Genomic DNA, 13,463 nt, shown 5'->3' on the forward strand with positions numbered 1-13,463 from the left:
AAACGAAATAATCTGAAACAGACTAAATCCAGAAGAATTTAAGACAAAAGTTTTTTCACGCACAGTATGGTCACACCAAATGTTGATAGAAGTTAATTAATAAAATAGGGGAGAGCAGGGGCGAAAGTACCATTTTTCAGAAAAACTTCATTTTAAAAGATAATGTTGTATACAGAGTTATATTTCTGCTGTGGCCAGTAACTCAGAAGTGTGTTCTAACAATACCAGGTGGTATTCTGTAGAAATGTAGAAAGACTTCAGTATAATTTCACTTTGAACATAAGTTGAACATTGTTACTTTCGACCCCATCGGTTGGGACGAAAGTAACACACAGGTGGGTCAAAAGTAGCACAACAATATAAGCTAGATTTATTTCTGTTACTCTTACTTTTCTTAAGTATACCTGATTGTGACCTTGTTAATAAATAACTGCAAACATATTTTGTCCTTTATCTTTGTAAAAAAATTATTAAATTACATTTTCATATTTTCATTTTAAATTTAAGTGTCATCAGATGTCTTAAAACCTGACTGTATTTTTTTTATTGTAAATTTCAATGTATTTTTATATAATAATAAAAAAAATTCTACAGAATGCACAATATAAAAATGTAATCACATTAGCATAATAAAAAACTCTAAACATAATGTAACACAAGGCCTATTTATGTTTCCATCCAGTTGTTTTTATGCATGAATTAAAACTGTGCATTGAAACATCTGGAAACACTGCAAATTGTGGAGGTGTAAAGGCTTAGATATGGCTAAAACCTAAATATAAATGTGACGTAGCAGCTGCTCAGAGAGTGATGTTCCTCTATGTCCAGAAACACCCTCTAAAACACATCTGGATAAAACCAGACCTCTGTCTGTCTTTCTGACCCTCACTAAGACATATTATTTTGGTATAATATGACATTAACATTTGTAAGAAATGATGCAAGACACAGAAATTCACAATATAGCTTGCACTGAAACAAAATAAATACTTTTTGTGACAGGAACTCCTGACATTTAAACTCGATTTAATTATATATAAAAAAAAAATTGAAAATGCAAATTTTAGGATGTGTTAAAGCACTAAATAACCTGTAGATTGATCATCACTTTGACACATGAAACAAGAAAAACAACACGACTAATACAAAAAAAAATTACCGCTTCAATAATTTACTTTTTGTACTCGAAAACAGTTTTACGGAACTAACTTTCGGAAACGATGAGGAAATCACATGATATTTCTCAGCTCCGTCAAGGATTGCATGCTGAACATGATTTCATAGCTGGGAATGCAAATGCAGGAAGAGGCTTGGAGAAAATCGCTTTGTTACTTTCGTCCCGTGTTACTTTCGCTCCGGTTCTCCCCCATATATTTAAGGCTGTATTTTTGACAGCATCCTCAATGTACACAAGTGCCTAAAATTTGCACAGAACTGCTTTGCAGGTTTCTTGAAGTGTTTACGTCAGATCACGTATTCACGTATTCAAGTGTTTTAGAGACACTGTTCATTGTTCCAGTTCTTCTAGATGTAGACTGTCTCGGTTTGTTCTGTTTCTTCGTGGCATTCCAGACAGACTGGATGATGATGAGATCAGATCTCTGTGTGAAGCACTGGCTGCTGTCAGACTCCTTGTTTAAACAAAAACCTCATAATTATTATTACATTTAATGGCAAAAATAATGTTTGGACATGTAAACTGCTATTTACTACTGACACACTACAGCAAAAGTTAGAAAAAACTGAACCATTTTTGTTGGGGGAAATACTAGTGGCCTACAGTAAGACTTTTGCACAGTGCTGTATATGTACACTCACTGGCTACTTTATTAGGTACACTTTACTAGTACCGCGTTGGACCCCCTTTTGCCTTCAGAACTGCCTTAATTCATCATGGCATAGATTTAACAAGATGTTGAAAACATTCCTCAGAGATTTTGGTCCATATTGACATGATGGCATCACGCAGTTGCTGCAAATCTCCATTATGCAAATCTTCAGTTCCACCACATCCGAAGCTGCTCTGTTGGATTGAGATCTGTTGACTGTGGAGGCCATTTGAGTGAAGTGAAATTATTGTTATGTTCAAGAAACCTGTCTGAGATAATTTGAGTTTTGTGACATGGTGCATTATCCTGCTGGAAGTAGCCATCAGAAGATGGGTATACTGTACTCATAAAGGGATGGATATGGTCAGCAACAATACTTAAGTAGGCTGTGTCATTTAAACAATGCTCAATTGGTACTAAAGGGCCCAAAGTGTGACACGAAAATATCCACCACACCATTAAACCACCACCAGTAGCCTGAACTGTTGAGACAAGGCAGGATGGATCCATGCTTTAATGTTCTTTATGCCAAATTCTGACCCTACCATCTGAATGTTGCAGCAGAAATTAAGACTCATCAGAGCCAGGCAACATTTTTCTAATCTTCTATTGTCAGGTGAGCATGTGTGAATTGTAGCCTCTGTGTCCTGTTCTTAGCTGACAGGAGCGGCAACCGGCGTGGTCTTCTGCTGCTATAGCCCATCTGCTTCAGGGTTTGACGTGTTGTGCATTCAGAGATGGTATTCTGCATACCTTGGTTGTAAAAAGTGGTTATTTGAGTTACCATTGCCTTTCTATCATTTCTAACAGTCTGCCCATTCTCCTCTGACCTCTGACATTAACAAGGCATTTTCGTCCACACAACTGCCACTCACTAGATATTTTCTCTGTTTTGGACCATTCCCTGTAAACTCTGGAGATGGTTGTGCAGGAAAATCCCAGAAGATCAGAAGTTTTTGGAATGCCCGTCAGGCACCAACAACCATTCCACGTTCAAAGTCAATTAAATCCCCTTTCTTCCTCATTCTGATGTGTGGTTTGAACTTCGGCAAGTTGTCTTCACAATATCTAGATGTCAAAATGCATTGAGTTGCTGCCATGTGATTGGCTGATTAGCAATTTGTGTTACCAAGCAACTTAACAGGTGTACTTAATAAAGTGGCTGGTGAGTGTATATAGCCCTGATGTTTCATTGTCCATTGTCAAGCTTTGTTTGTGTAATCCAATGTTTGGTGAGTTTGTTCATGTCTTTGCCAAGCCAAGTCTAGCTCATTGTGTTTCTGCTCATTTTTGGATTTTATTAAACACCACTTGGGTTTCCATTAAACTTGCCTCCAGTGAATGTTTGTTTTTTTTTTTGTTGTTTTTTTACAGAAAGTTAGGCCCGCTAAGAACCCAGCAGCTTGGTTTTTTGTGCCTTCAACAAGGTAACCTCGTCATTGACTTTGTGGCAGATTTCAGTGAACTATGTTATCAAGTGGACTTCAATGACACTGCTCTCAAGGACATTTTCCATTTTGGTCTCACAAAAGAAATTTCTCAGTTAATGGGCACCTATTATGCCCCTTTTTACAAGATGTAATATACATTTTATGGCTCTCCTGAATGTGCCTGTGAAGTTTCAACTCAAAATACCATACAGATAGTTTATTATAACATTTTATAGACGGGTCTAAAAAGTGCTGTTTCAGGGGTGTGTTCCCTTACATGAAAATGAGCTGCAACTTCTGCCCGATTCCAGAAGGGGGTGGAGCCTAGACCTATCTGCTTTGCGTATGTCAATAAACAGAGAGAAGCAACATGAGCAAGAGTGAAAGGACCGGTATTCAGCCACATGTGAACGAACCTGAACCCGACACAGACCCAGAACAAGGAATGAAAATTGTATCTATTGACAGCCCTTATATATACAGTGTCCTTGGTAAAAATGAGCAAAGGTGGCTGTGAAAATACATTTGCATTGTTTATCCTTTTGATCTTTCATAAAAAAAAATAATAATAATAAATAAAAATTCTAACCGATCAGTGAAGTAATCAACTGAAAGTGAATGGAAAATCTCATTGTGAAATAAATGCTTTCTCTAATTCATGTTGGCCATAGTTGTTAGAACCAAATTATTGCAATGTCCTTTTCACAAGTTTTCTCCAATAATGCCTGATGAATTTGGAGAACACTTGATAAAAGATCATAAAAGATAAAAGATAGATAATAGATAATTGAGTCCATGCCTTCATACAGAATCTCTCCAGATCTTTCAGATTCACAGCTCCATGCTGGTGCTTCTTCTATTCAGCTCACCCCACTCATTTTCTATAGGGTTCAGGTCAGAGGACTGGGACAGCCATGGCAGAAGCTTCATTTTGTGCTCAGTGACTTTTGATTGTGATTTTTGTGTTAATTATGATGTTTGTTTTTGGAATATTTCTAACAGAGGCAGTCAGGATTAGATTTTTTTGACTGTTGGTATTCGATAGAATCCATGATGCCATGCATCTGAACAAGATGTCCAGGACCTCTGGCGGAAAAACAAGCCCACAATATTAAAGATCCAGCAGTATATTTAGCCGTAAGCATGGGGTACTTTTTATCCCTTATTTTTATTTATTTTTTTATTTAAGATTTCTGACCCCAAGACTAATCTCTGCAATTCTCCAGCTGTGATCCTTGGAGAGTCTTTGGCCACTCACCATGCATTAGGACAATATAGACACGTCCTTGTCCTTTTCCTTTTATATATATATATATATATATATATATATATATATATATATATATATATATATATACACAGTATATACACACACACAAATTAGGGACGGGCAAAAAGGAAATAAGCCGTTTCAATAAGGAGATTCAACCAACTTTAAGTTTAATCTTGAACTCTGAGTTGACTTACTGTGAGATGGGAATCTCAAGAGTTTTCATTTTTTAGAATAGCTGAATTGCGTTATTTTAATCAACTCTGAATATTTTGACTCTGAGTTTAGTGTGTGCACCACAACTATGAGAAATCATGATAAGTGGAGTTCCAAAATTACGATCTACCATGGCAACAGCACTGAAAAAAAGATTTCCACATACTTCTGAGTCAATAAATAACTTAAATTCTTAATCACTGTTATAATATTAGAGGTGAAAACTGTAAAATTATTGAACTAATATTAATTTTCATTTTATCTCATGGCAAAAAAAAGAAAAAACAAGAAAAGAATGTTGCAGCTTCTAAAAAAAAAAAGTATTATAAAAACAAGGTAATCAATGTAAAGCTTTCAGCATAAAAGCTTCAAGGGTGTAGGCTATGTGACTCTTCAGAAATCGGACAAATTAAATATCATTCAGTGTTTATTTCAGTGCGCAGCAGCTTTTTCCACATACTTTAGTTTAACGCTCTTTACATTTAGGATAATTAAATATTCTCTAATCCAACCTGTTACATTTCTTAATTAGTGTGATGAAATTAACCACTGACTTGTTTTCAGTCGACAGCAAGAAGGCAGAGGCTCGCAAAATGGTGGGAGACCCTGTATCAGCACCACTAAATGAATAGGAGATGGTCAAGCAGAAGAATTTTTAAATTAAAAGGGAAATAATAACTTGCTTTTTATTCATAGAAAATAAAAATGACCAAATAAATTGTGAATAATCTGTGTTTATTATGCAGCTGTGGTGGTGGTTATGGCATGTCTTACTACCCCTCCATCTGGCATTCTTACATTTAGTAATATGATTCATTTTCAGAAGGTGTGATGGTGGGAATATGCATGTCATCAATGCATCCAACCACACTGGAAATCCTGAATGAAACTGTCATTATCGGGTTATTTCCAGAGGCCGTAGCAAGATGTTATCAAGTGAACATCATTTATCAGATTAGCTTCATTTAAACTGATTTCTACAACACTGACCTACAGTCCAGTGAAACTTCTCTTTGACAGATTTATGCCCCTACAAATATATGCAGCCTCCTCGTCTATGTGTTCCTGTACACTCTCGGAAAAAAAGGTACAATTTTGTACCAAAGAAGGTACAAACCCTTGTCACTGGGGCGGTACCTTTTACTGGTACAAAATTGTACCTTAATGTGAAGTAACAAATTTGTACCATTATAGTTTGTACCTTTAAGGACATTATTTGTACCATGGAAAACCAAAATGTACCTTTTTTTTTTTTTACTTACTGGTACAATATTGTACCTTTATCTAAGGTACAAATTTGATCCTTTAAGGTACCACCCCAGTGACAAGCCCTTTTGTACCTTAACCGTGTCAAATATGTTCCTTCAAGAACTATTAAAGGCCATTTTTCTATTGAATAAAATCAATTTAATATGAGAAACAATACACATAAATACATTGTATTTGAATACTTTGTTACAGGTTATTTTGTAAAATACATCTCTGCAGTTTACAATGAAGATTTCAAACATTTTTAACAGGACATTTCTCCATTTTCTACAAAATATTTCACTAAAATGTCACAATATGTCAATTTCATTTTCCCATCTACAAAAAAAATAAGCTATTCACAATACACATAAATACATGTTTGAATACTTTGTTACAGGTTCAAATATTTCTTGTTTTGTAAATACATCTGTACACTTTACAATGAAGATTTAAAATTTTTTAACAGAACATAAAAACATTTCTCCATTTATAATATAAAATATTTCACTAAAATGTCAATGTCAATTTCATTTTCCAATCTACAATAAAAATTCACAAGCTATTCACAATACAACTTAGACTTTTACATTTTTAACTTCCACACAATAGCCTTGAATTTACATAACATTAACAGTTTTAAAGGAGTAATTAAATTATGTATAGCATTATAAACATTTTAATGAGATGTAAACCTAATGTTTTGTAGGTGAGTGACTATGCATATCTGGCTCTTACATACAAATGGTCATCAACCACATAAAGGTCAAGTGCCTGTTGGTCCAGTTCCTCTGCTGGCATCACACAAAACCAATCCTTATCATTTGAAACACGAAATGCATTGAAATGAGAGTCAAACGATTGTGGGAGCAACAGTTTCCCACACAGTATCCACAATGTATCTACACTGAAAACGTACTTAACCTGAAAGAATAAAGGAACTTCCTCTGTATGCACAACATCAATAACAAACACATCTTTGGTGCTGTACTTTACATTATTTACACGTTGAAGTATTTTACCTGCAAAATCTATGGCTTGACAACTTTTGTGACATTTAAGTGTATTTTGAAGCTCTCTGGGTAAAGATGTAAATGGAGTGCGTATGCTTGTTCCAGTCACTTTTTCATAATCACTCAACATGCTTTCTGATGAAAACTCCCAACACTGTTTGAATTGGTGTCTTTTGCTTAAGGAAGCAGCAATATTCATGAATGTCTGTGAGGAACAATTTGGACATGCATAGGGTCGTGGCATCCTCTCAGTCTAAGATAAAATAATCCTGACAACAGCAGTTGGCAATGGTTTGTCACCAGGTGCAGTTAGCTTCAACACATGCCTTTGGAGAAAGAGTAGTGTGTTCCTGTTGTATGAGGGACGAAAGGTTGAATACAAAATACGTGCAAAAAGCAGAGAGAACACCGTCCTCCACCCCAACTGCTCAGCAAAGATCCCTTCATTTTCACAGTGCTGAAAATTCTCTTCTCGCTGAAGACCTGTTTCCAGTTAGACGCTCCCAAAATCTGTACAGTGGGATATGGTGTGGCTGGTTCTTCCTAAACAGAATGGAAAAAACAATATTACAAACATCAAAAGTAAATCTGGATTAAATTCATATTCCCAATGACTAGTTACAACTGTCTATCTACACTTAAGCCAGAATAGTTTTTATATCATCTTACTTTCAGGGATGCACCGAATAAATTCAGGGCCAAAACTTCTAGATGCACTTGGCCGAAAACTACTTTTTAAAAAAATAATTATTAATTTCTTATTTAAAAAATGTGAACGTTTTACTCTCGAATTAATGATTTAACATCCCGCCCCCCAGGCAGCTTACAGCCTGTATAAAGACGTACAATATTCAATTTGTATTTTCAATACAAGCTGTCTAAACGGAAAACATGCATACCACAAAGACTCTCTGCAACAGCTTCTCTTCTGGCATCCATGTAATGTGCTTCTATAACGGATTTCCCCTTAGCCAAACTCAAAACATTGGACACAATTTTGCTGAAGGAATCCTGGAAACACCGGCTTAAATTTACGGCATGCATTCGACCCATTTCCTGGAATAACAAATACAAATACGAAAAAAAACAAAAAAAAACAATTAATTTTAATTAATGTTATTTCTTTTCTCACCATAGTATAAAGCAACAGTTCACACACCATGCTCTAATGGGAACTTTAAACTATTTTTCAGCACTGAACTAGTGAATATTGCCATAATAGAATTAAAAAAAAATTTTTTAACTGTAGCAAGAACCAACTGGTGCTGAAACAGCAGGTTTCATGACCTTTTAAGCATGTCTATAAATTGTATATTACTTCAATGTCTAAAAAATAAATATTAAACAGTTGACTTACATATCCATTTCCCTCTGCATCTCTCAGGTAAGGGTATTTGGAGATAAGAGCCTTGACTGCACAAACATAGTCACTGTTTGAAGGATATCTATCAGAAGATTAAAAAAAGTGCGCAAATTTACTACAAATGTTTACCAGGGTTTGGAATTTAAAAAACAAAATAGCGTTTATTAAACTTACAGTGTGTGCTGAGCCATAGTCTCGTGCAGCACTCGTACAATTTTATGCCGGTAAGTGCTGATCTTATGACATGATTCTTTGTTATCCAATTTTAACTGAACATCCTTTGGGAATTTGGTAGTGAGAAGACGAGAAATGGGGCTGAAATTCTTTGCTCTTGGCTGTTTAGACAGAGGAATGAGACAGAATAGAGATGAAAGAGTATAAAAATGTTCATATCACGATTATAGTGACCAAAATGATCTCTGAATTTTAACAGCATTAGCTACGTTTACATGGAAATAAACAGAATGAAATAAATACAATTGATGAATCCGAACAAGGTGTTTACATGAATGATAAATAAAGTAATCGGGTTGATGTGCGCGTTTATGTGTCACAAGTTTCAAATCGGATTTAATGTTTTGACATGCGCACACAGCACAAATATACAGAGTTTCCGGCTGTTCGCGCATAAATATTTTCCTCTATTGGTTATTTATTTGTTTTAAACAGCAGACATAATATTAATTTGTCTCTGGTCATAATTTAGAGCAGATTAACCGTTTTGCCGTGCTGCTTATTGATCACGCAGGAAAAATGCCCCTCACCACGGCCAAAACCAGACATCTTTGGATAAGAATCCAAAACAAGGACTGGTGGGACGTTGTCCTGCTTCACTTCACAGAGACGCAAGTGAAATTAGCATTTTAGAATGACGGGAAACATATTAATATGAAACTTTATTCAACAGGAAGAACAGCTCGTTCCACGCATCATACGTCATTACGCTATTTAACGTCATTGCACAGTCCTTTCAGTTTCGGTTTTCAATCCGGTTCTCTCGATCGGATTACAAAAGGGATAAACCGCCCATTTCAATCCGATCTAAATTTCATCCGGATCAAGCTAAATCAGATTGATTAAGGTGTTTACATGAAGGTTTTTTAGTCCGATTGAGCCATCAATTAAATTACAAGTGTCCATGTAAATGCAGCTATTGATAAAATGTTCTGGAATGTTCAAAAAGTACTCACATATACTGAAATCACTTCACAGAGTTATATGTCGAAACCAACAAAAATAAGCAGCATTATGCACTTTTTGTAACATAAAATGATGGCCAGATTTTAAATAAACAAATTAATTAACCGACTTAATTCATTTGGACTTATTTTACAATCTCTTTATTGAAGTTTTGAAGCATCAGAGTTTTGGGTTAATAGACTTCTAATAAAGTTACTTCTGTGAAATCTTTCAGACTTTGAAGTGCAGTTTTACTGTGCTTTATCAAGACTGACATCAATGTCATTCTGGCAAAAAAATTAATACAAAATTTAAGGACTTAAAGAAAATCAGTCAATCAGAAGAAAATATAAGGGAACATAAATAAAACAACACTAATACTTGCCTCAAAGCTGAAGGTGTAGTCAGACTTTCAGACGGTTCTTCACTCTGGTTCTCTTCAAGTTGTTGGATAAGTTTGATAAATTTAACTTGCTTCTTAAAAGACTTCTCAAAAAGTTGTGCTATCATGTGATCCGTGAGACCAGCACTGACAGTTTCCCCATCAACTTCAAAATCTAAGAGTCAAAGAGACATTTGCTAAGTTTCAAAAAACTTACAATGAATGAAATGTATATGACTTATAGATAGGGCAGAATCAGGCAACGTTAATCACACTATTTTAAACACAGGGAAAGAGTGATGGGCAGAACACAAAGAACACACGTCACAAGTTTGTCTGGACTTTTGCAAGATATATACTTTTTGAACATGCACAAGACGGACGTTATTTGTATATCGGAGTTGGGTTTGGGCTGAAAACATGAAATGCACAGAGTTTAATAGGCATGAAACCGTATGTGTAACGAATGTCAAACGTTAAATTAACGCCTGGTTCAGATTACACGATAACATTTAACAGATCAGTTTGACGCAGGGTGTCGTGGGGATTCATAAACCACAACGGGCATCGGGACGCAAGATTCAATAGTTTCATCTCGTATAGTGTGTCATAACTGCCCACTGCTCCGGGTGTGTGTTCACAGTAGGGCTGGGAATCACTGGGTACTTCACAATACGATACGATACGATACGCGACACATTGCTCACGATATGATAATATCACGATATGGCAATAATCAATATATTATCAGTAATAACTCACAATATATCATGTTTTAAGAAATAAGAAGTTTTTTTTTTTTAATTAGTAAAATGAGTCTCCATTTATTTATTTTTGGATGAAACAAAAACAAGTTGTGACTTAGTTGCAACAAAACAGTCACAGACACTATTTTAGTGTAACATTGCTGCAATCAGTAGTAATACTATGTCTTCGACAAACGGTGACACCATTTGGGTGCAAAACAGCTGTAAGGCTGAGGACAGATTCAGTGTAAACAATACTATATGATTGTCCTTCATAAACATGAACAGTGACACTATTAAGTGCAAGAAACATAAACCTTTGGGCTACTGCTTTCAAATAAAAAATAAAATATATCAGGGATAAAGTACATCTAAAATGTACCTAACTTAAAGTGCATTCAAAAATAAACATTTTTCAGAACAAAATAGAAAACAGCTTCATGTGATGCGTTTTATATGTTCATATTTTTCTTGAGAAAGAGGAGTTGGTCAGCATGTTCAGGAGTGAGTGAACTTCTTTGGGCACTGATAATATCTCCTGCAGTTGAAAAGACCCTCTCAGCTGCTACACTGGTCCCAGGAATACACAAATGCATATGGGCCAGCTTGGAAAGGAGAGGGAACACATGTTGCTGAGATTTCCACCACAACAGTGGATCTTCAGTGAGAGGCAGAGAAGGAGCATCTTGATATTGTTTTATCTCCTTCTCTGCAATTGAGGTTGCTGATGTAGAGACATAAGAGGTCTTCTTGAAGGTCTGACCAAGAAGATCAACAAGTGCAGACTTTCTTTTTTTTGCTGTGCAGGTCTCCTCTTCCTCTAAATCCCCCTGAACATCACCACAAGGCACTGGATCATCCTCTTTTAAAGCTGCAGCTTTTGACTGTAGTTTTGCATAAGTGTCTTGCACTTCTTCAGGTGACAGAAATAAAAGGGATTTAAATCTAGGGTCCAGGGCTGAGGACATGCGTAGGAGATCTTTTTCCACCTCTGATTGATATCTCTTTGAAAGGTCTTGATTGATGGCTCCCTTAATCTCTCGAACCAGAGGGGAATCTTCTTCAGTGCTGGTTGTGTCTCGCAGCAGTTGGGCATGAAGAGGAGCAACCACTGAAATGGTGGGATTCTTTTCCTCACACATGATATTTGTTGCCACAAGCATTGGTCTAAATGCTTCCACCATCTCTTCAGCACTTGAGATGTCATTCTCTGTCAGAGCACAGTCAGTCACATTCTTTCTCACCTTAAGAAAAAAAAAAAGAAAAATACAATTTATTAATAAAATGTATATAATTAGTGTTCTTTATTTTAAAGCAAATAAAGCATGAACTGTATGATGTAATCTAATGTTTTTATTTGGAGTTTATATATACAGTATATACCTATTTAATATGTATAAAGTATTTATTCATTGTTTATTCATTGTATCAAGCAAGTTTATATCATATGAATTAGTATTTATTTACAAACTTATTAATTGTACACGATAAATTATTCACATTTATTACACATATAGATTACAACTTCTACATTGCAAACGTTTCTTACCTCTGGTGATAAGAGGGCAGCACAGACAGCTGGCTGTTGCTCAAGAAACCTGGAGATCATCTCATAGGCACTATTCCAACGAACAGGCATGTCCGTGATGAGCTTGTGAAGGGGGAGGCCAAGGAGTTCCTGGTTTCTTTTCAGTGCTTCTGCTCCAGTTGTGCTTCGATGAAAGAATGTTGAGATCCTCCTAACTTTGACAAGTACCTTGGTAACAGCAGCTATTTTCAGCGCACGTTGGGATGCAAGATTTAAAACATGAGCTAAACATCTAACATGTTGGTATCCTGTCAATTCCATTGCTACACGCATGTTTGATGCGTTGTCGATGACAACCACTGGCTTCTTAGCGTCAAGATTCCACTCCCCCACTGCGTCTTTCAGTACATCGGCAATGTGTGTCCCAGTGTGCGTTTCGTGCATTGCTCGGGTTTGCAGGACATATGACTTAATTTCCCAGTCTTCGTTTATAAAATGTACAGTGACCGTTATGTAGGACTCTGTGGCTCTCGATGTCCATCCGTCACACGTGAGCCCTACTCTTTCCGCCGACTCGAGTGCCGACTCAACTTTAGCCCTGGTCTGGTCATAAAGTGCCGGAATCATTTTTTCAGCAAAATATTTCCGAGAGGGAATATCAAAGCGTGGCTCTAAGATATTCATTAAAATGCAGAACCCTTCGTTCTCCACCTCGCTGTACGGACGGAGCCCTTTACACATGTAAACAGCGATCCCATTTGTGATTGACTTTGCCCTAGCAGAACAAGGTGGTAGCTTTGCCTGGAAAAGGGTGTTTACGCCGGGGTGTGTCGGCTTTGAGCCAGCACCAACCACGGCTTTCTCACAGAGCTCCGGGTGATGCCGCGAGAGGTGGCTGTGCATGTTGGTCGTGTTTCCCGTGTAGCGGACTTTTGCAAAGCAGTTCTTGCATATTGTGTAGTCCTTTTCTAGCTTTGCCCCGTCAGCACTGTTATAAAATCCAAAGTAAGTCCACACTTTGGATTTAAATGTTGCTGGAGCGTCCTTTAACTTCTTGCTCTCACTTCTACTTTTCTCGCTTGACTCCGCCATTTCAAGTGTGTGTACGTCTTCTTTTACGCTCACAACACAACAGCCAAACTCGCATCGCGCGCCCCCTATCTACTTCTGGAGAAGGGTCAAGGCATAATGAATACTAATAGAGCGTTTTATAATGGCTTTTAAGATCGATACTTGGCAAGAGCGCATCGAGAATCGAT

The 13,463-nt window shown here is 36.6% G+C and overlaps 1 protein-coding gene across 1 annotated transcript; it reads right to left on the reverse strand.

The window, feature by feature from the left end:
* Nucleotides 1–10,720: 10,720 nt before the first annotated feature.
* LOC113096797 (zinc finger BED domain-containing protein 1) lies at nt 10,721–12,482 on the reverse strand. Its single transcript, XM_026262130.1, has 2 exons — nt 12,226–12,482; nt 10,721–11,920 (listed from the first exon to the last, which is right to left on the reverse strand). The coding sequence occupies exons 1-2, from the start codon at nt 12,313–12,315 to the stop codon at nt 11,129–11,131; spliced, it is 882 nt and encodes a 293-aa protein (XP_026117915.1). The 5' UTR covers nt 12,316–12,482; the 3' UTR covers nt 10,721–11,128.
* Nucleotides 12,483–13,463: the final 981 nt, after the last annotated feature.

Source organism: Carassius auratus, chromosome 1 (assembly GCF_003368295.1).
Source record: "Carassius auratus strain Wakin chromosome 1, ASM336829v1, whole genome shotgun sequence".
In the NCBI taxonomy this organism is placed as follows: Eukaryota; Metazoa; Chordata; class Actinopteri; order Cypriniformes; family Cyprinidae; genus Carassius; species Carassius auratus.